Source organism: Ammodytes marinus (assembly GCF_949987685.1).
Source record: "Ammodytes marinus genome assembly, chromosome: 5".
Classification (NCBI taxonomy): Eukaryota; Metazoa; Chordata; class Actinopteri; order Uranoscopiformes; family Ammodytidae; genus Ammodytes; species Ammodytes marinus.
Window position 1 is genome coordinate 7,531,969 of NC_137234.1, and position 24,112 is coordinate 7,556,080.

The 24,112-nt window shown below is 39.5% G+C and overlaps 1 protein-coding gene across 1 annotated transcript; it reads left to right on the forward strand.

The window, feature by feature from the left end:
- Window positions 1-2,820: 2,820 nt before the first annotated feature.
- On the forward strand, window positions 2,821-22,082 carry eif4g2b (eukaryotic translation initiation factor 4, gamma 2b; the record flags this gene model as incomplete). The annotated part of the gene is made up of 21 exons (XM_080028521.1): window positions 2,821-2,834; window positions 3,659-3,769; window positions 4,920-4,985; window positions 6,373-6,525; window positions 6,937-7,039; window positions 8,715-8,846; window positions 9,283-9,349; window positions 9,783-9,934; window positions 10,531-10,641; window positions 11,357-11,539; window positions 12,836-12,977; window positions 13,784-13,938; window positions 14,471-14,584; window positions 15,118-15,246; window positions 16,609-16,713; window positions 17,187-17,402; window positions 17,756-18,014; window positions 18,744-18,948; window positions 19,439-19,647; window positions 20,082-20,203; window positions 20,484-22,082. 21 exons carry the CDS (start codon window positions 2,821-2,823, stop codon window positions 20,547-20,549), a joined length of 2,814 nt encoding a protein of 937 aa, XP_079884647.1. The 3' UTR covers window positions 20,550-22,082.
- Window positions 22,083-24,112: the final 2,030 nt, after the last annotated feature.

Sequence of the window (24,112 nt, forward strand, 5' to 3'; positions counted from 1 at the left end):
TGGTATTTTATGTCATGTGTTTTCTGCATATTAAGCGAGAAACACATCAATTAAATGAGTGAAATGAAAGACAGCAAGGAGCAGACCCTGAACATCTGCACCCAAAGCCTGCAGGTTGCCATGAGCTCCATATGTTTTTCTTCAGCCTTTTGCCTATGGATATATACCACCTTTGTGAATCTTATAAAAGCAATGCCATCTTTTATAACACTAAATGTATACTGTATATGACATTCGGTAAAGTTAATGGTCCATACAGTTTTCCTTCCAGATACAACCTGAGTATACTGTATTTCTGTGATACCATTCTGATCCACCATAACACATCCCTTCAGGCAAGAACAAGGCGGCTCTCTCCTTTTTCCTGAAATGAGTGTTTGTGTGTGTGAACTAAAGAAAATAATGAAAAATGTATTTTAAAAAGAACACAAAGAGAGCAACATGAAACCCAAATAAACACAAAAAATGGTGCAAAGATATAGTCCAGGCTTGAATGTAACCGACATAAATTTGAATGAAAAAATTACGCACTATAGCTTTAAATATTATGTTAGGATAAAACCATCTTCTTTCTAGCTTTTTATCCTTTTCTTCTGATGTTTTCTTGGCACCAGAGCGCAGGGGTATAAAGGTGGAGAGGTGCAGGGCTGATTATAGCTTGAGGTGTCAGGGAGAGTTTTGGGGCGCCTATGAAAGTCCCCAATTATTTTCCTGTCTTCATGGAGAAGACTAGGTTGTGACCCGTGACCCTCCGCAGCAGACTGAGTGATGCGCTACAACTTGCCCTCGGGCCCGGACCAATTCAGCTCCAAAGCAGGGAGCTGTGGATGAAGTTAAAATGAAGTTAGTGAATGATGAGGTGTGATTGGAAATGGACAGTATTTTTAGAGTATCGGCCACGTCAGCACAGAGGGAGAAGTGTGGATGAGCTTCCTAATCAGAAGGTCACAGGTTCAAGCCTCCAGATGACTGCTGCATCCAATCAAACTTGTATGTGGGTCTACTTTGTTTTAAAGCTTTAGTGCGTACCTTTTTCATATAAAATAATGTGAGTTACATTCCAGCCATCGCCAAATGAGTTAATACAACACAAAGTTAATTAAGCGTATCAGCTCCACAAAAGTCTGTCTGTATTTCAGAAGGGGACTTAAAACACTAAAAAAATGCACTATAAATTTAGAGAAACTTAGGTTGGGTTCATATTGCAGCAGATGTATGGCCTTTATGTGGGATTAAGTTCTTCTGAATAGATGGTCCATATATTGCATTATGGTTATTGTAAGTATGAAAATTAGATGTAAAATAAAATATTTGTACAATAGAATAGAGTATAATAGGCATACTGTAATAGGCCTATGGGGGAGGTATAACGTTGATAACCTATAACTTAACTTTGTTTTAAAAATATGCTATACAAATAATTTATAATAGCCTACTTTATCTAACCAGGTCAAGAAAAAATTCTTATTTACAAAAACAGTCTGGCAAGAGTAAAAAAGGGCCCTTGACAGGAGGTGGTAAGGGGCAGAAGAGAATATCAACACAAATCTGAAAGTGACAAGTGTATTATGTATTATTATATATGAAAAAAAAATATTCATAAACATACACAAATACGTTTTATATTAACAGATAAATTGATTGTAGGCCTATACCTAACGGTAATTTCCATCTCCATTAATTAGGGAAGACAACCAATATATTTCCCTGCACTGCAGATGTTAAATTATGTGTCAATCAACTGAAGGAGGCGGGCTCTAATGCTTCGTGCTGCCTCTGATTGGTCAAAACGCTATTGGAAACGCCTTTTCTTTCTTGTGATTGGTCCTAAATGACATGGAAACCAAATACGTGCCCAATGAAAATAGACGACATCTCCGTCCCCATCGCCAAGCTGTTGAGCTTTTCCACCGCCAGCTAGTTTACGCCAATAAGCCGAGCAGTGTGTGTATGTGCGGTCATCTTTCTGCCTCAGTCTTTAGCTATCCTGTTACCCTTAGCATAACCTGCTAGCTCCTTTACAACAGTTTTTTTTTTCTTCTTTGGTAGTCACACAACAATACAAAACTGAAGTTGCTTTAGTAAAGGTAAGGAAGATTTTTTTCCCCCTCTCCCCTTGCAAGCAAAAACCGCACCGGCTCATCCAAAATGGCGACAGCTAACACACCAACGTCTGATATCAGCTGTCCCTCCGAGCTAACTGTAGCCTGTCATCGTTGAAGCCGGTGGATAACATTAGCTAGTTGATTTAAATTCACATAGAAAATGGCGTCTTCGCAGTCGCCTGGCTCCTATTTAACTACTATTCACAGGAGAATAAAAAGCAATAGGTTATGCATCGAGTAAATGCCATGTACTGTGACGGTGTTGCTTCAAAGATGGCCCTTTAAATCCATATGATGAGACGGTCATGATGCGAGTGCGATGCATGATAAGACTGGAGACCTGTGCTGCTAACCATGCTGTCCTGCCCAATTTTCACTGCATCATGGTGTAATTTTAATGTAGATTTTGCAGGCTACTCTTGTTTATTGTGTGTATATATGTCTTTATATAAAGTAAGATTTGGGCCAAGGCAGTGACACTATGGAAATGTAACTACAAACATGTCTCTCAAAACATACGTACAATCTATTCTTATTTTATCAAATTGGCTTAGAAATATAGCACTCAAACGTCGTAAACAACATACCGATGCAGACTAAAGATTCGCAGGCTTAAACAAATAAAATACATCTCAATCAGAATTGTTTTTATTTAATTGCAAGATACTTTCCCACACATCCAAGGAATTTGATGGTCCAAAACAAACACATAAAGATGGAGATACACAAGTAATGGCATCCGAAGGAATATAAATAGCAACTTTTCCAGTAAAATATCATAAGTGAGATATATGTGCAATTGTCATTCTAGGGAAGAACAGCTGTGCATGAGTGATCAGGATTAAAAATTTGCAATTAAAACACAATTTGTAGACTTGTATTGTCGAGATTGTAGATTCATGTAACGAATACAATCTGGGCCTTGTTAATGTGGATCTCAACACCAAAATAAGACTGCTAGCAAGAAAGCAACACTATTCAAATGCAACTGAAAACATGTCTCTCTCTTACACACGCGGACACACACAACGTATTCCCCGTTTGTACACATTGCAGATAACAAATAGCACCCAAACGTGGTAAACAACATACTGACTGATGCAAAGCTAACGTTAAGCTTTAGCATCCTAGCTTGCTCATAATGTAGCGTTAGCCGGCTAGCTGACGCACCTAGTTGCTCTGCAGCAGAGAAAAAGAATAGCAAAGATTTCTGCGGATATTTTTTTTTTTTGTTATTGTTTTGTTTGGCTTGCGGCCTGTCACTTTGCCCAAACACGCCCACTTATAGCGTGTTGACAGTTGACAGCGGCCGATTTCTGTTGAGGGGGTTTGGGTTGCCTTTTTCCAAGTCGTGATTTCTCGTCACAAAGACAGTGACTTCCAAACTGTTAATCAAGCTATTTTGGCTAAATGACGCTGTTCTTACGTCACACTGTGTCGTGTTAAATGTGTGTTTTAAGGCAAATGTTGTAGTTTAGTCTATGAATATGTATTGTTTTTCCCCTACCCCCCATGCAGTCACTAATTACACTGCTTTCTCTCTCTCCCCTCAGCACCGTTTCCCCCCCATCCCTTCCTATTATTCTTATTCTTTTGAGTATTCTTCATTGTCAAGCCGCCAAAGTGGAGAGTGTGATTGCAGAAGGGGGTGCTTCTCGTTTCAGGTAATACACAATAGCTTATGCAAGAATTATCAAAATGGAAATCTGGCATTGAATTTATTTTTTTTTTTTTCATGGTTAGCCCCTCTGCTAGTAATTTGGGCTGGGACTTCCGGCCTTAGGAACAAAACAGGATGTGGGAAAGAGCCCAAAATGGCTATCAGACATTTGTCTTTGTGAAACCTTTAAAAAAGGGGGGTAGGGGTGGGTAGTTTAGACATAATAAGCCCTAAGAGGATTTCTGTAATGTTGGTTGTTCTATTGGTGGTGGCAACACACACACAGACACACACACACACGCACGCACACACACAGACAGTTCACAGTAAACTGTCACTGTTAACAGGACATCTCACATCCGGGATTCATTTATAAATGCCTAATTTGAGGGTCTAAACGCTCCTAGATACTGTATGTTAAATATCAAACAGTCAAAGTGAGTTATGGAGTTTTAATGTCGAATTTAATGCTGCACCTTCACAGAGAGAAATTTTAAATTTGTACATGTCGTTTGGCAGCAGATTGGTCGTCTTTCTTGATCATAAAAATGCATTGAAGGTAGCCTTGTAGGGCTTGTAGACAGCCTAAATAAACAAATAATCAGTCCAGAGTCACCAGCCAAAAAGCTGCAGGCATGTGAAAATTTGAGTATCAGTGGACCATGATGTCTGAGAACAAACAGTGCCAGTAGAGCAGTCACTGTAAAAAAATATATCCTGTTCTGCTTTTTACATTGCATCTGAATGACCCGTACATATGGTTTAAGTTTGTTTGTATCATATAATATTTCCGCCATTTGAGTGAGTTGTTTTTTCCAATTAGTAAAAAATAAACGAAAAAAAAAATTCTGATGTCGGTTATTGTTGGTTGATAATTCAGATGTACAGCACAACCATTTATGAAAAAGCTGATAAAAATGATCAGTTATTTGTAACAAACTTTATGAATAGTACATCTTTCAAAATAATGTGTCAGAGGGAAGTTAAAAAAGGTAAAAACAAATTTAAAAGCATCGCATGGCAGAATATAAGAAATGTAGCAAGAAGTAGTTGTTGGAAACTATTATTCTCATTTCCTTTTGATTTAAAGATACAGGCTCATTAGTCTTGTGCAGTGTTGCATGTATTGTAATGCCTTCCCCTCTTGTCTACAGTGCTTCTTCGGGGGGAGGAGGTGGTAGGGGTGCACCTCAGCACAATCCCAAGACTGTCGGCAACAGGTACGTCTTTTGGCATTTTTTCTAGACCATACAATAATATATATATACAGCTCTGGAAAAAATTAAGAGACCTGTCTGAATTTTTCTTAAATCTTCATAACTTATTAAAAAATGCTCTTAATGAAAAAAAAAAATTGTATTGGAATTCGGTAGAAATGTTGTCAGTAGTTTATATTATAAAACCAAAATGTTCATTCTACTCAAACATATGCCTATACATAGTAAAACTAGAGACACTGAACATTTGGAGTGGTCTCTTAATTTTTTCCAGAGCTGTATATAGTGATTTTATTATTAGAGCTATGGCACCAGTGACTATTGTTATCCCTCTGGAAAAGATTACTTGGTGATTACGAGGCTCCTATTCTGGTAAACTTTGATTTCAATGCCCAGAGGTCCTGTAACTTGATGCCAGTCGGCTGCAGATAGGACATATTTACCTTCAAGTCAGTACAGGATCATTTTACAACAGAGTAAACAAAGGAGCATGTGCCTCACATTGTCAACAAGGCACTCACAACTTAACTTTCAGTATAATTTTTTTTCTTTCTGTTTACATTCTGGTTATTTTTATATGTTGCATCTTAACTGATGATTTTGTTATCTGCACTATTATATTTTGCTGCTGTAACAATGACAATACTCCTCACTGTTAGCACTATTAATAATTCTTATCTAATCTTGCATTTGTTTGGGTGATCCATACTCATAAAACCTGAGTTGTATTTGAATATAAAAATAAGATGAGGCAAAAAGGAGATGTGTATCTAACTGTGCCCCTTATGGGGGCTTTATAATAGTAAGATGGATAGACCTCGCAGTGCAGCATTTTTAGTTGAAGTAAATCACCTGTACATATCGTAAGTGATTAGGATTTATACTAGAACAATAAATATTGTGTATATGTGCATGTGTGTATTTTTCTTTACTTAAAGGTTCAGCAAGCGGAATTAGCTAGTTAGCAGTCCCCTCCCTCATCCCCACGTTACCACATTAATGTCTTCAAGCAGCGAGTTATCTAGCATCATCTCAGATCCATAAGTGTGATAAAACATGATAAAAACAATCAAAACAGACATTGAGAAGGATTTTTACCTGCTCCGCCATTGCAGCCGCATACACTTTAACCCATCTGTCACTCTGCACGTGCACTGGCAGTGAGACGGGTGCCGGTTTGTAGCTTTCTCTCTTCTGTTTGGTAATCAGTAGTGGGGTCCACTAAAAGTTTATTTGCCGATTACATGCAGAGCAAGTGACTGAGAGATCGGCTTTATGAAACGCACACACTATATAAGGGATCACTGTATGAATAAAGAGCGATTTAACACTTCTATTAACATAAATAAATCGCTTACTTCACCTTAAGTCTTTTTGTGTGATTCCTTAGCGAGTTCCTGGGGAAAGCCCCAGGGCAAAGCGTTCAGAGATGGGTTCCTTCACGAAGCACTAGACGAGATGTCAACTCCAGCAACACCTGCAACTCCGGCAACTCCAGCAACGAAAAAGAGCGACACGATGCAATCTTCAGGAAAGTGAGAGGGTAAGGATCAAGCCTGTGTGGATATTTGAAGAATTACCTATTGCAAAGGACAAAAATACCTGTTGATGCTACCTCCTCTTTTGTCCTACAATAACTAGCCCTTTGGGATTGCTCCTAACAATTACAAGTGCTTACAAATAAAATTCATTATTATAATTACACAGATAGTGTGCAAAAAAATAATTTTCACTCAGATTGTTGGCCATGCTCTTCTGTGTCTCTGGATTAAAAAAAAAACGTGATGGAAGTTGATTTCGTGTAGATGATCCTAAAAAACAAATCGCTACATGCAGCTAATTAGTTGGAAAACCCTATTGAGGATATTATCATGCCAAGATCTTGACAATACATAATCATAATGACTTCCTTATCTTTCTGCTCTCTCCCTCTTTGGTTCATATTTTTTTTCAGCATACTCAACAAACTCACGCCTGATAAGTTTGACAAGCTATGCCTTGAGCTCCTGAATGTGGGCGTAGATTCAAAACTCGTCCTCAAAGGAATCATCTTGCTGGTAAGCGTCCATTTTCTATTCTTCTGGTTCAGGCCTCTGCTAAATGGAAATGAATTTTGTCGGCTCTTGGCAGGCCGCTCCGAGTGACTCATATACCACACGTTTTAAATGACCCGAGCATTCTCCCTCTCTCTGGGTTCAGACAGCGTTTGGAAAATGCTTGATATTAAATCCTGTGTTTTCAAGGTTTGAAATCTGCAAAACATTAGTGGAAAATGCTGGATTTCGCCATATTGATCAGACTGACTTGTAGCCTGGTCCTACCAGACCATTGTACTTCATTTCATTTGTACAGAAGGTCTGGAATTGCTCAATTGACAAATGTAAACTCACTTGAAGGTGGGTGTCTGTTGAAGTTTAAAACTATTGGCGGACCCAGACTTACTACTGAAGGAAATAAAAATTGAGCTGAAGTAGGTAGGCGGGCGTTGCCAGGCTAACGGACGTGAGGATCGTCAATGAAATACTGTCTAGTTGACACCATTTCTTTTTTCAATAACTTATGCTGACTTGGTCATATTATTAATACATTATTGTAATCTTTACTAATTTTCTTCAACAAATATTTGAATAAAAAATAAATAAAAAAATCTTCAATAAATTATTTTCACATTATGTGACCCAGTGACTTAAAATCACACCCAGAAATGAATACCACACAGGACAGACCTTTTTTGTTTTGGATTTTAGTACTGACTCCATTTTAATATTTTCATGGAAAATCCATGTGTTTTTCTCCAATAGCTTTATAAGGTGATTGTCAATATTCTATTTAAAAGGTTAGTTTATTTATATAGAACAATTCAGACACGAGGCAATTCAAATTGCTTTATGATGGCATACAAATACAGTACATCAAGATTAGATTTATGTAAACTGTGAGGGCAGAATTATTTGAAGTAAATGTATTTCTACAATCACTCTCTGTAATCTTGGTTTGGTCTCACTGTAGTGTATGTGGAATGTTTATGGAGGGCAATATAACTGGGTTTACCTGTCCCTTTGAAGACATCTAGTTCCTCACGCGATCAATTGTAAATTCACGTTATCCAAACACTCAGCTGGATTAAGCGTGAAACCAGCTTGTGTAAACTGCTGAGATATGAATATCCAGATTTTTTTTTTTTTTAAATCTCAGGGCAAATTAAAGGCTCAGTAAGCGGAATGGTCAGTTTAGCTAACATCCTGTCAGTTACTGCAGTTAGCGGTCCCCTCCCTCGTCCCTACGTCACCACATTAATGCACTGCGGTCTTCAAGCAGCGCGTTATCTAGCATCATCTCAGATCCATTAGTGTGTTAAAACATGATAAAAACCATCAAAACAGACATTTGGAAGGATTTTTACCTGCTCCGCCATTCACCCATCTGTCGCTCTGCACGTGCACCGGCACTGAGACGGGTGCCGGTTTGTAGCGTTCCCTCTTCTGATTCTCGGCTGTAGAATTGGTTTCAAATAGTCTGTGTCTTTGCTGATCTGGGGCAGACCTCGAAGCGCTTAGGTGGTGGGGAGACGTCAGTCCCACTGCAGTAGGAATCATTTACTCTGTGACTGTTGTTTTGTCTTAAGGAAAAAAAGTTTTAATTTAATCTTAAAAGTGCTGATAGAGTTCTTGAATTTTACTCTTTTGAAAAGCTGTACTAACCATTTTCTCTCCTCCTCCGTGTGGTTTCTAGATTGTAGACAAAGCCCTAGAAGAGCCGAAGTATAGCTCGCTCTATGCTCAGCTATGTCTGCGCTTGGCAGAGGACGCACCAAACTTTGATGGCCCTTCATCTGAGATCCAAACATCCCAAAAGCAGAGCACAGTAAGTGTTGTTTTTCAAGGTGTGTGTGTGTGTGTGTGTGTGTGTGTGTGTGTGTGTGTGTGTGTGTGTGTGTGTGTGTGTGTGTGTGTGTGTGTGTGTGTGTGTGTGTGTGTGTGTGTGTGTGTGTGTGTGTGTGTGTACCTTTTTATAATCCCCACTGCCATTTCTTTTCTGCTGAGCCGGCCATAATAAGAAGAGTGCTAACACTCTTTCCATTGATAAATGCTGATTGCTTTTCTTAATAATGTTGTTGACGCCGTTAACACAAGCCCTGCACCGCAAACGTAAAATTAAACTCATTTCTCAGCTCTATTTTTAATTTTATTTATATATATATATATATATATGCTGCTGTGGACGTGTGTGTTGCATTGAAATAACATGTTAACCTACTGTACATCTACCCAATGTCTAACATTTGTTCTTGCTATTTTAGACCTTCCGAAGACTGCTAATTTCCAAACTTCAAGATGAATTTGAAAACCGTGCAAGAAATGTTGAAAGTAAGTTAAAGTTCTTTGTGTATCATGTACAGCTTAATGTCATTTTTAAATTTCACCATAGTATTTTTATTTATATTGTAGTAATTTCACCGAAAGTCCTCTACTAGTCAAAGTTTATTTTATTGTCAGTTCTGATGCAAGACATGCATCAGAATTGAAATGGCGTTTATCACTGGGCCAAGGTGCAACAGGAACCAGATAAAAATAAAAAAAATAAAATAGAGTAGGGTAAGATAAACCTAAACAATATTTGCATTAGATAAATTCTAAATACGAAGTAATGCAAAGGAATTTTTTTGTACAATCTGAAACAGTATGTATAGAATAGAAAGTAAAAAGTAGATAAGTTAAATTGAAATGTGCAATGTGATGAAAAATATTTACAATATGTGCGATATGCAATACTAACTCCTTTTCCCTCCTTTCTCTCCAGTCTATGACAAACATGACAACCCTCTCACTTCTGAAGAGGAGGAGCAGCGTAACATTGCCAAGATCAAGATGCTTGGCAACATTAAATTCATCGGGGAACTTGGCAAGCTCGACCTCATCCATGAATCTATCCTTCATAAGTGCATCAAAACAGTACGTGGGCCTTTTGTCTGTTTTGAAATCTACATTCTTTACATTTTTAGAAAAGCATGGTTTCTCAATTCTGTATAAGAGTTGGAATCAAAGTAAATACTGCATACGGTACTTCAAGGTGCGCTATGCAGTGTCAGAGAAGTGGGATTTGTTTGCATTTGTAGAGCTTGCAGTTAGTTTACAAAATATATATTTTCTCTACATGTAATTCTTAGTATTGAATAATTCTATCATCATAAATTACAACTAAATTATTTTGGGACGCCTTGAACCAAATGTAAGACTAGAATATTGGTTTACAAACTGTGGACCCTGCTGCTGTAAACAACAACAGTGTAACAGTAACTTTTCAGGAAGCTGAACAGTGTTCCAGGGATCACATTTTCCAGCTTGGAAAGTGTGTTTATTCAGTTATGAGAATATACCTTAGAAAATGTTCACTTCTCGGACTCTCCCACAGTTACATAGTGCACCTTTTATGAGAACATACCTTAGAAAATTTTCACTTCTCTGACTCACCCAAAGTTACACAGTGCACCTTTAATTGAGTACCTTGCCTGACCCCCTGCCTGCATTTCTCTCCCTAATCTGTGCAGCTTCTGGAAAAGAAGAAGAGAGTCCAGCTCAAGGATATGGGGGAGGATCTGGAGTGCCTCTGTCAGATAATGAGGACAGTGGGGCCGAGGCTCGACCATGAGAAAGCTAAGGTGAGCAAAACATCACCTATTGTGGTAGAAATATCAGCCAATTAAACCCCACTGTCCAAGAATTTACTTTGAAAAATAACTCATTAGCTCTTAATTAATATCCCCAGTGTGCATGAATAGTGGACTAAGTTGCAATAAATAAATTCTCATGCCACGTCAAGAAGACAAACTGTTTGGTCTGGTGTTTGAAAATAATGGAAGCCACTGTTGCAAATGAGAATATGGATCAATAAACAGGAAGAAAAAAAACATGATTTGATTATATAGGCAAGATTCGACCAATCAGATTCCACTATGTTATTTATTTGTCCGGTATCACTCTAAAAATGTTATTATCAGTGTGGTAATTGCAAGATTTTTTTTTTCATTTTGGGTACAACTCCTATGTTTTTATTTTTTTACTTTGCTGGACTTTTTATGCCAGTCTTTCCCGGGCCAAATGTCATCTGAGGTCGTTGCTAATCTCCTCATCTGGCTAGACACATTCTCCTCTAAAGCTCCACTTGGCTTTGAGCCAGTGCCAACGTAAAGCTTCTACTATACCGTATGTGCACGCCATGCCTGACCTCACTGACTCTCTCCGTCTCTCTCTCCCTCTCTCCCCCTCCCTCTATCTCTCTCCTCTCCATCCCTCCCCTCCCCCTCTGTCCCTCTCTCTCTCCCACTCTCCCTCCACTCCCCCTCTCTCTCCCCCACCCCTCCCTTCTTTCTCCAGTCTTTAATGGATCAGTACTTTGGCCGTATGCGATCCTTAATGAACAACAAGGAGTTGCCTGCTAGGATCCGCTTCCTGCTGCAGGACACAGTGGAACTGCGAGAAAACAACTGGATCCCCCGCAAGGCTTTCATCGACAACGGACCCAAGACCATCCACCAGGTCCGACAGGATGCAGTTAAAGTGAGTACAGTTCAAATCCTGGTGGTGGTTGATATGTGTATCAACAAAAATGTGTATGGTTGAAGCTATAGTGCGTAACTTTTTCCTAATGAATGTCGGTCAGGATTCAGTTAAAGTGAGTACAGTAGTAAAATGTCAAATGACGGTGGTTGTTAACTATTTACATGAACCATATTTAAAGCTATAGTGTGTGACTTCTGTCTCCAGGATGCAGTTAAAGTGAGTACAGTAGTAAAATGTCGACACCAGTTTGTAAACTCTGCAATACTGAGAAATACGGAGAGAGTTTTGTGGAGCTGATAGGCTTTATACGCAGATGAGGTAACCACAACAACTACGGTACTGACAACATAAAAGCAGCTTTCTTCATGTGTAGTGAACTAAACAATGTATAATCCAGAAATCATAGAAGTACATTGTGATGAGGATAATGAGATACTGCACAAGCATCATTGGCTGTATCTTGCAGTCCGACCTGCCAGTGTTGATGTGCATCATGCCCAGTGACTATAAAAAGACACGTTATTCTGAGGAACAAAACCTGCTACCAGTCTTTCTTCTCCTCTGTTCTGTCTTTGATTCTCTATCTCTCTCTCCTTCCTACCCCTCCTTCACTCCTCTTCCCTCTCTTCTTATTTTCAAACTGGTAGCTGGGCCGCTGATAGCAATTATGAGATATGAGGGCATGGATTCAACTAATACGATTTTTTTTTCTATGAAATTATTATTTATTTTTTAACATGATTGCTCGTATTGTATGCTCTTGTGTCCAGGATGCAGTTAAAGTGAGTACAGTTAAAATGTCAAATGATGGCGGTGCTAACTATTTTATATGAACCACATTTAAAGCTATAGTGCGTAACTTCTGTTCCCCCCCCCATGAGGAATTATTGAGTAATTACAACACCACTGTCCTAAAATCTACATTTGGTAAGCCTTCAGTGATCGTGCATGGTTTGATACCGTCTCCTGTATGGTCCAGGTTTTTAATTTGAAGTAGAATCAACAACATTTCTTGGGATTTTACTGAGCTCGGGGGGGTGACACCAGTTTGTAAACTCTGCAGTACTGAGAAATACATGGAGAGTTTTTTGGAGCTGATAGGCTTAATCAACTTTGTGACAACTTGGTTGGTGATGGCTTGAATGAAACCAACATTATTTTTTTTATAAAAAGTACGCACTATAGCAAGTTCTGGGTAAGACTTGTAATGATGCTATTGGGCAGTTTAATAACACCCGCTCTGTTGTGTGTGTGTGTGTGTGTGTGTGTGTGTGTGTGTGTGTGTGTGTGTAGGATTTGGGTGTTTTCATCCCAGCACCCATGTCTCAGGGGATGAGGATGGACTTCTTCCTGGAAAGCCCCTTCTTGCCCAACAGACTGAAGCTGGACCGGGAGACTCTCGGGGGACTGGCCGACATGTTTGGACAAATGCCTGGTGAGGATTTGTTCCCTTGGTGTTACGACGTGTGTAGCCACAACTCAAGTTTTTATCTTATTTTTAAGAGGTCGATGTTAAAACTGGACTTATTGTTGTTCTTTAACCTCCAACAAGGAATATTTAAATGTTTATGAAACAATCTTATTATTATGAGGATTATAAATATGAAACAGCAAACGAGACCATCAGTGAAAATAATGCTTTTTTTATGTAGTTATTATTAATAAATGCCTTTGCAAGGGTCAAATCACTGAGGAGTTTAGTCAAAATCAAAGTATAATCTGCTTCACCATTGTCATAATACCATTATTGATCTGAAATAGTCAAATATAAATACATTACGTCATCACCCTAGGTTGAATTCTTATATGTAATAGTCCAATGTGTCTCCTGCTCAAAGTAATACACGATAGTTTAATATGTTTTTTTTCTGGGATTGCCATTTTGTCTGTATAATCTGTACTAACATCATCTTTGTACTTTATTCTGCTTAACCATTGTTATAATACAGTCACATATAAATACATTACCTCATCATCCCTAGGTTGAATATTTGTATATGGTAATCCAATATTTCTCTTGTTTAAAGGAATACACAATTATCTAATAAGTTTTTTTTTTCTGGGATGTCAATTTTCTTCTGTAGAATATGTACTAACATCATCTCCATGCCATCGGTGTATGAGTGTGTGTGTGTGTATGGGTGAATGTGGTAAGAAATGTAAAGCCCTTTGGGGCTGAGAAAATCAGCTAAAAAGTGCTATAAAAGTCGATTTACCATCTCTATACTTTGTATTTGTCAGGCGGTGGGATTGGAACCGGCCCGGGCGTTATTCAGGACCGGTATTCTCCCACCATGGGACGCCACCGCACCAACCCACTCTTCAACGGCCACAACGCCCAGCAGCCACAGTCACAGTTCGACATGGGGCAAAAGTCTTTCGTCAAGTCCAACCAGGTAATACTGCAGTGGGAAATTTAACATTAGTCATAACCAAGGCCATGTCCACACGTAAATGGTATTTTCGTAACTTTTCCTGTGCGGTTTGGCCTTCTGTCGATACGATTTCATCACATTTCATCGGACACTAAAATCCGAGTATTTTGAAAACACCGGCCAAAGGGGAGATTTTTTTGTAAAACAATGTATTTCTGTGTTCATAGTGACATGATACATGACTCGAGCCTTTCTCAAAAATTCTGGTTTTCCTGACCTCAATTTGTGCTTACATCCACCGAACATGCTTGCTCAAGAAGAAGAATGCAATGTAAATACTCACAATGTTCTTCTATGGTGTTTGACGAGTACGGTTGCAAAATTCCGGGAATTTTCAAAGTTGGAAACTTTCCATGGGAATTAACAGGAATTCATAGGTGTTCTTTTTAAAAACCTGTGTACGTGTGGACATGGCCTAACAACAGTGAGTGATGTTTTCCTACAACAGAGATTTAAACAGTGATTCCCTTTGTGTTTATGGGAATCACCACAGGTTCAGAACCAGCATTTCCTCAACCAGAACCAGAACCATGCAGCCCAGCAGCAGGTCCAGTCCAAGGACATGCCGCCACGGTTCAGCAAGAAAGGAACGCTTAACGCAGATGAGGTAACCACAACAACTACGGTACTGACAACATAAAAGCAGCTTTCTTCATGTGTAGTGAACTAAACAATGTATAAACCAAAAATCATAGAAGTACATTGTGATGAGGATAATGAGATACTGCACAAGGTGTATTCACACTGGCATCATTGGCTGTATCTTGCAGTCCGACCTGCCAGTGTTGAAGTGTATCATGCCCAGTGATTATAAAAAGACGCGTTATTCTGAGGAACAAAACCTGCTACCAGTCTTTCTTCTCTGTTCTCTCTTTGATCTCTCTCTCTGTCTCTCTTTCTCTGTCTGTTTCTCTCTTTTCCCCTACACTCTCTCTGTCTCTCTTTCCTACCCCTCCTTCACTCCTCCTCCCTCTCTTCTTATTTTCAAACTGGTAGCTGGGCCGCTGAAGCCGATTATGAGATGAGGGCATGCATTAAACTAATATGACTTTTTTTTTCTTTCTACTCATTTATTAAAGCATTTGAACCTGACTAATCGTATTGTATGCCCTTGTGTCCTGCCGTGTGTTGGCCTCACAGATCAGCCTGCGGCCGGCTCAGTCCTTCCTCCTGAACAAGAACCAGGCCCCAAAGCTCCAGCCCCAGATGCCCACCATGATGCCCCCCAGCGCCCAGCCCCCACGCACCCAAACACCCCCTCTGGGACAGGTCAGACACAATATGTCATCATTTCACAACAGTGTTGGTTCAACAAACATTGATAACACTATGGCTGTCAATAGCTACTTTCTGTTGTCGCTGTCATGGTGACTAACGACAAAAAGACACTTCTGAAAAAAACTCAACGGCTTAGTCTACGGCTCAGTCTATGCACCTTTTATCAAACTGAAAAAAAAATCACCAAAGTAGGGGAGAACGGGGTAAATTGTCACACGGGTTGGTTGTCACAATCGTTATATCTCGGAACCAGAAGGCGAAATGTCTGTGAAATTTTGGTATGTAAATATCCACAATTGGGGTCAGAGGTCACCTACATAGTCTTCCTTGGAGTTAGACTGCTGAATTTGAGGTGAGAGGACTGTTTGTGTTTTTCATGTCAAATTGAAAATATTTAGCTCCTCAGTATTTTTCTTCTAGGCTTTTACACAATGGGTTTATAACAAAACACTTGTTACCCATAAAAAGTGTGAAGGGTAAACTATAGTTTAGATTGTGGTTAGCAAGCTAATTAGTTGTCAGATGGTTGTTGGCCTTGATGCTAGCAAGAAATTCAAGTTGGGGTTGGTCGTCACATTTTTTGGGGGGTTGGTTGTCACATGTTATCCAAAGGCTGCAGCCAGAAAAGGAACACAATAACGAAAGAAATTGTCAAGCTGTGTCCTCACTGACACCCCAGAGAAGGAGAGAATAGAGCAGGAAAAGGCAGTTAGCATGCAAAAGAAAAAAGGGCAACAAAATCAAAACAACCCAGTGCATCCCAAACTAGACCAGCTGCCAAGGCTACAGTAAGTTATGTAGGCCTATTTGTCAACTTGACAATGCAATTACACGTTCAAATTTTGTTCTGCTTTCTTGTCTTCTTTTTAAGATTATTCCCATTAAGATAACATTGTGACAAACAACCCCATAGTGTGTGACAACCGACCCCTTGATGGGGTTGGTTGTCACAATGTGTAAGGGTGTCTTTGACGATTAATTTCTTCTTTATTACAATAAGATAGAAAAAGTGAGGGACACATTTCAAGCCAACACCTTAAGCTTCAATTTAATGTAGGAATGACTATTGAAAGATGTTTAGGTGATGAGCAATTCTCACTAGAGTAAAAAGTGTGCCTACTTACCCCGTTCTCCCCTACTTTGAGGCGGAGCTACCATGTAGACGCTAAGCATACAAGTGCAGCTTATCAGGCGGATGCCCCCAGTTAAAAGACAAATAAAGACTACAGAATTTCCTAAAAGAAAATTCAAGTTTTTGGAGAATTTCTTTTTCTTTGAGGATTATAAAATGTTATGGATTCTTAGTGGAACTATATATTAATAAGTAATATTCACATGACTGTTCTGCCTCAGCCTCCACAGCTTGGCCTGAAGACCAACCCTCCGCCCATCCAGGAGAAACCTCAGAAGATCAACAAGAAACCGCCTCCTGCCAGAGAGGAGCTGATTAAAATGACGGTAAGTTACACACAAATATTATATCAGCCACTGCTTTCAGTGTGTATATAATATAGTAAAAAATATAGAATTATAAAAAAATAAAGTTGATTAGACACAGAAAAACCATTGTGTGTGCAATAAAGATGATGATTCAGTAATACAATACAATAACCTAATGCTATAATCAATATTCCTAATGACTGAAGAAGTAGGTTAGATTAAAATAATTGGCAAATATTATCAAACTAAGGTACAGGTACTTCCTACATAAGTCTTGATTGTGATAAGTTAAAAGTGACCCTCCAGTGTTTTCATTGGTCCACCACAACTCTAAGCATTACCTTGCATATAGGGTATTCCTTTAACCAAAGCAATTGAAACCAGAAAAGCATATTTCATAACAAAGTATTCAAAAGGCACACAGTTGAACATATTTATGATAAAATGACCCCTATCTCATTCCCCTGCTCTTAAATGTTCCCTTTCCCCAGGAGGGTATAATGACGGAGTACTTTAGCAGTAAGAACCTTGGTGAGGCGGTGAGCGGCGTGAGAGAGATGAGGTCACCCAAACCCTTCCTGCCCGAGCTGCTGAGTCAGATCATGGTGTGTTCTCTGGACCGGCCCGACGGGGACAAGGAGCACGCCAGCACCCTGATACACACACTGCACACGGAGGGGCTCGTCAACGGAGAGAACTTCATGCAGGTACACAGTACACTCACACAGACAGACACTCTGATACAGACAGACAGACAGACTGCACACACACAGACAGACACTCTGATACAGACAGACAGACACACAGACAGATAGACACACAGACAGACAGACACATCCTGATACACACACTGCACACCGAGGGACTCGTCAGCGGAGAGAACTTCATGCAGGTACACAGTACGGACTCACTCACTCAAATTGGCCCTAATACTCCATTGCAGGTTTTCCCCTTACACGTTGTTCTCATTAATAGTAACATATTTGTCACTGTCCAAAAGGAAAGGCTGCATCATTATTCATACTCTTTCCCCCCCCCCCCCTCCCTCCCTGTGTTCCAGGCTTTCCTCTCTGTCCTGGAGCAGTGCCCTAAGATCGAGCTGGACGTGCCCCTGGTCAAGTCCTTCCTGGCCCAGTTTGCAGCGCGCGCCGTCATAGCGGAGCTGGTTAGCGTAGCGGAGTTAGCTCACCCTCTGGAGAACGGCACACACTTCCCTCTCTTCCTGCTCTGCCTGCAGCAGACCCACAAGCTGAAGGACAGAGATTGGCTCACGGACCTGTTCACGCTGAGCAAGGTTAACATGCAGAAGATGCTCCCAGGTAACATTCATACAGCATACATACAGCATACATACATACAGCATTACCACCATATACCTACATAGCACTAAGCAACCGTCGTTACCAGTTTAACACCCTCTGAATTAGTGATCGACAGATATGGGGTTTTCAATGGTTGTACTTTTTTGGCATTTGATAGGATGGAACTATTTAATAATAACAAATGAGAAACAAAATCAAACTAAATGTATAACTTAAATGTAAACACAAAAAAAAAAATTGGAAAAGAAAAAATATGTACTTTTACCTCCACTGGTGTAAAGTATTTCCATAATGGACCTTTGGATTTCTGTCCAGCCATCTGTAATTATTCAAATAAAAAAATAAAAATTACTAGCTAAATATTTGGGTAAAACATTTAAAAAGCACTTACATAGCTCTACAGCAGTCACACTGACAAGGCTGTCTGTGAATATTATTTGTTTAGTTTTTATTTATTTTTATCTGCCTCCTGAGCACAGGTATCAGTCGATCCCAATTATCTTAAAGTGACATTAGTCTACCAACTCTGCCTTGCTGTCTTTGTCTGAAATCCAACAGAACAAAGATCGCATGTTGTAAGTAGTTCCAGGAGTCAGGGGCACTGAAGCTAAAATCTGTCTCACCAAGCTGCGCAAAAAAGATTCGCTCAAAATCAGATTAAGGGACTGAGCGATGAATCTAGTCTACCTTTACTCTAATGGAATCTTTGTTGTTTTCTGTTGTCAGAAATTGACCAGAACAAGGAGCGCATGCTGGAGATCCTGGAGGGTAAAGGCCTGAGCTTCCTGTTCCCTCTGCTGAAGCTGGAGAAGGAGCTGCTGCAGCAGATCACCGCCGACCCGTCTCCTCAGTCCATCTACAAGTGGATCAAAGACAACATCTCCCCCAAGCTGCACACCGACAAGGGCTTCGTCAACATACTCATGACCAGGTAAAGATAAGATAAGATGGCCTTTATGACCAGGTCAATGGGCATCTATTTGAATCAACACTGAGCCTTAACTTTTGCATGAAATATCCTTTAGATTCAAGTACGCATTTAAAGGTGCAGTCAGTGATTCTGGAGAATGCTTGTTAAAAAGCTGTGAATATCTCCTCATGATCATCTACCTGTCCGTACTGTGTGTGCGCTGAGAAAAAGGAAACAGTGCTGAAAAAAAATCTTCTGCTAATACACAGCCTAGGCTCTGTAACCTGACATATTGCTAGCTACAGTGGGTCCCCTTTGTTTACCAGTTTACAGAGCATAGGATGTGTATCGGCACCAGATTTGTTTTTCAGCACACAGAATTGCTGATTGCACCTTTTAGTTCCATTTAAATTTTATTTTATTTGTAATATTTATGGCACAAATTGTTTCTATGTAGGAAACTTTTTATAGAATATTAATTGACTAATCTTTCTGCTGTCTTTTCCCCCAGTTTCCTGCAGTACATCTCCCAGGAGCTGTGCCTGGTGGAGACTGAGGACCAGCTGTCTGCTCCGTCTAAAGAGCAGCTGGAGCAGGAGAAGCAGCTTCTGCTCATGTTCAAACCCGTCATGCAGAAGTTCCTCCACGACCACACGCAGCTCCAGGTCAGCGCCCTGTACGCGCTGCAGACGCACTGCAACTCCACCACCTTCCCTAAAGGTACAACACCACCATTTCCTAGTTAATCTACTAGAAATAAACCTATATAGCTGTTATATGACATATATGCAGTTTTATCAGAAATGACAACATGTCATGGTTTTAGATGTTTATTATTAAAGGTGGAGTCAGCTATACTGGGGAATGCTTCAATGTAATACGTTTGTTTTTTTTTTGTGTACATTTCCTCACGTTTCGCTACCTTTTTATGTAGTGTGTGTGTGCACACTGAAAAACAATCCGGTGTTAATACAAAGCCTAAGCTCTGTAAACTGGCATATTTCAGGGCACACACAATACAGAAAGGTAGCGGATGATCGTGAGGAGATATTCATTGATTTTGACAATGTGATATTGACGACAAGCGTTCTCCAGAATCACTGACTCCACCTTTTATGCCAGTAGAACGTTAATAATTCAATATTCTCTCTAAGGCATGCTGCTGCGCTACTTTGTAAACTTCTACGACATGGAGATCATTGAAGAAGAAGCCTTCCTCGCATGGAAAGAAGACATCACACAAGAATTCCCTGGAAAAGGAAAAGCTTTATTCCAGGTACAGCGATAACATCATAGTAGCAAAGAAATTAGCCGACCCGTGGACCTTCTCTTCAGGTCATCACCCCTCTCTCTCCGTCTCGCCATTTCAACTCTGTACTGTCTAATAAAGCTTGAAAATGCCAAAAAATTATCTTTAAAAAAAAAAAATGTATTTGTAGTGCGTAAACCAGCCTACCAAAGTATGTAAAAAAATTAATTAAGAAAAGTATATGATTATTTGGAATGCATGTATAAGATTGACAGGTAAATGATGTAACCTCTTGCTGTGTTGCCAGGTCAACCAGTGGCTCACCTGGCTGGAGACGGCCGAGGAAGAGGAGTCAGAGGACGACGCCGACTGAGAAAAACCAAGAAGAAGAATCATGGACTCCATCTTATTATTATTATAATTTTTACAGTCGCATTTCCTTTATTAAACTCCATGCTTTAGTTTAACCACTTAACCACGTGGCTCTCGGCTGCTTCTGTCTTTGCGAAATATAAACTGAAAGCTTGATGTACCTTGTAGGGGTGTCATGTGATACCAACCGTTACTGTGACGATAGGCAGAGAAGCATCTTTTGAAAAGTTGTCTAATCTATGGAGGTTTGATTTTTTTTTTGTGGATCTGCGTTCTGATCAGCTACATGAATTCTGAAGTTTAGGAGTAACTCAACCATGTTTTCGTTTTGCTTCGATTGTTACTTTTTTTTTTTGTTCTTCATTGTAGTGCATGTTTAACATTTCAACTCAATGTTTTTCTGATTTGAAACTTTCCCATAAGGAAACTCTTTTGTTTAAGAGCACTTAAAAAATTACCCTCAATTAAGTCAGATTAGCATTTATTTTGGCTAATGCAATCTAAAAGAACGGAACCTCAAAATAAGGCCTGCTTTGTGATCTTCTGTAAGGGCCCAGACTGGTTCACACTCATGATTTGATCAGTGAAAAGGTGATTTTTTTAAAATCAGAATGATCCATGTATTAAAAAGCAAATACGAAATGTGACGTTCAGCCTTTTGTTTGATAAATTGCAAAGGAGGCTCCATGAAGTGAGAGCCAGGCATAAGATGGCAAGGCCTTTCAAAAATGAATTATGGTGCGTGTCTAGTCAACTTTTAAAAACTTAACTTGATTGCGTGTTTTTCTCCATTTTGTTGTATTCTATTTACATGAGTGGTTGCAAATGCTTATCCTCCAACTGTTACAATATTTTAACAAAAGTTGTAATGATTGGTGTGCCACCGACTAACGTTTTCAAAGTTGCCTGTGTTTCTACCTCTTAGTTAAATGGGCTTTTGTTTCGATTTGTTTTTGTTTCACTTTTTTTTTGTGCTGGGATAATGAATTGGATTTAAGAAGAACCCAGAGCACATCCTGAAGTATTTTGATTTAAAATCTTGGCCTGATTGCACAATAAATGATTAGAAGCAGATCTTTTCTCCTACAGCGCTTAATGTGGTTTGCAAGAATTAATGTTTAAAAAGAAAATATTTTTTCGAAAGTTGTGCAAAAGTGTACCTGTTAAAAGGTGGGGTTTGAATTACGTCCAACCCAAAACTTTGAGCGACGGAGTGTAAGTGGCCTGTTTACTTTGCTCTTAACGCAAAAATAAAACAAGTAAATATCTAATGATTTTCTTAAATTGGCAAAATATGTAAGTAAACCTATTTAGATTAGACGGTAACAGACCCTCCCTCCCTACCTGACTAAAATAGTTCTAACGGCTGAATAATTTAACCAATGACGAGAAAACATCGACTTTTATCCAAGAAGTGTGCTCACGGCTATGTTGGCTGTGTTTATGCATAAGGCAATGGATTAAGATCATACTGTAAGGTATTAATTATTGTGCACCACTATTGCTTTAATGTCAATAAAGTCCAGAACATGAGCACCGAAACAATCTCACTTTTATTTACTCTGCACATCTTTACATTGCTTCACACTGTTTTTACATTTATAGTATTCGTATGAGTTATACCACAATCTGGCTCTGCGTTCCAATACACAGAAAAAAAATAAGAGACCTGTGGATTTTTCTTAAATCTTCATCTCTACATAACTTAATGGAAATGCTCTTAATGACAATATTTTTAATTGAGAATTTGGTAGAAATGTTGTCAGTAGTTTATATTATAAAACCAAAAAGTTAATTGTACTCAAACATATGCCTATAAATAGTCAAACAAGAGACACTGAACATTGAGTGGTGTCTTAATTTTTTCCAGGGCTGTACTGCCATATTATTATGCCAGAAACATATTTAGGATATCCCAATACATGCACAAATAATCTCAGTTTTTTACTGTTGCCGTGACAACAGTCAAGGTTTTTGCTCTTATTTTTCTTCGACCAAATGTCAAACATTGACTAGTCTCGCACAGCCCGACCAAACTACAGCTTGTAGTAAGGCAAGGCAAGGAAAATGTATTTATATAGCACAATTCAGACACAAGGCCACTCAAAGTGCTTCACAGGGTCAAGAAATACTTCAAGTATAGAATACACATTAGAAATGTAAAAAAAAAAAAAAAGTAGTATGTTAACATTGATTATTCTTGGTCGGTTGGGATCCAGAAGTATTCCACCACCTTGCGTCCTCTGCGTTGCGGGGCAGAGTTTGGTCGTTCCCCTCCGGAGGCCTGAGGCAGATCATCAAAGTGACTCGGCCCCAGATCCCTCCCCGTGTGTGGGGCAGAGACCCTCAGCATTGTCCTGGGAAAAGATGGATTTAAAAATTTAAAATGAAAGGTGCTTTACGAGGAAACCTTGGTCAGGTTTTTTTTAACCTAATACAATAAAAGCTTTGGAAAACAACGCCATAAATTAACCTGATTTGCCCCTGACAGCATAGTTAGTGAGAGTGTGTCTAGTGCCCCCTTGTGGCCACAGCATTACCTGGACGAACTCCTTTCTGTTTCTTCAGGACTGGACTCAGGGTTGGAGATGTACACAGGGTCTCCCTCCTATGAAATCATGATACAAGAAAGTTTTTATTTATTTGTCATCAACATAATCTATCTATTTATCCATCTATATGTCTGTCTGTCTGTCTATCTATCTATCTATCTATCTATCAATCTATCTATCTATCTATCTATCTATCTGTCTATCTGTCTGTCTGTCTGTCTGTCTGTCTGTCTGTCTGTCTGTCTGTCTGTCTGTCTGTCTGTCTGTCTGTCTGTCTGTCTGTCTATCTATCTGTCTATTTAATCTAAATCTTAACGAACACAGCTAGAGTCACCTCACCGTAAAGTTCCTTGGGTTGCCATCTTGGTTTCTGAGTATCTTAACCCTCTGATCGCTCTCTGTCATGCAGAGGAAATAACTCTTAATGTTGGCTTGACACTGTTGGAAAAAAGTTTAGTATTAACCACATACTTGGAAATGTGTGTGTGTGTGTGTGTGTGTGTGTGTGTGTGTGTGTGTGTGTGTGTGTGTGTGTGTGTGTGTGTGTATTTTATTATTTGGACAACAATCATTCCCTAGAATCACTGACTCCACCTTTTAAATAATGCATCTGGTTCGTCCAGTGTAAATGTTCACCCACTCACACACACACACACACACACACACACACACACACACACACACACACACACACTCTCACTCCTTTGTTCTGCCTGAGAGCCTTGAGGTCCTCCTGCTCTCTGAAGCTGTCTGCTATGTGCTGGTGTTTCTCCCTCCAGCTCAGACACTCTTTGGTTCTCTCCTGTCGCTCTCTCTCAGCCAGACGTCTCTCTGCCTCGGCCTCCCGCTGGCCCTGGGACGCCTTCTCACTCTCCTGCTCCGACGCCAGAGCTCTGCGCCTCATACTCACCTCACTGTAAATAAAAAATGAGGGGACAATTAAATCCAAAATATATATATATTTTTTTAAATTATTAGTAAAGCCAAACTGCAGACAAAACAGTTGTGGTTA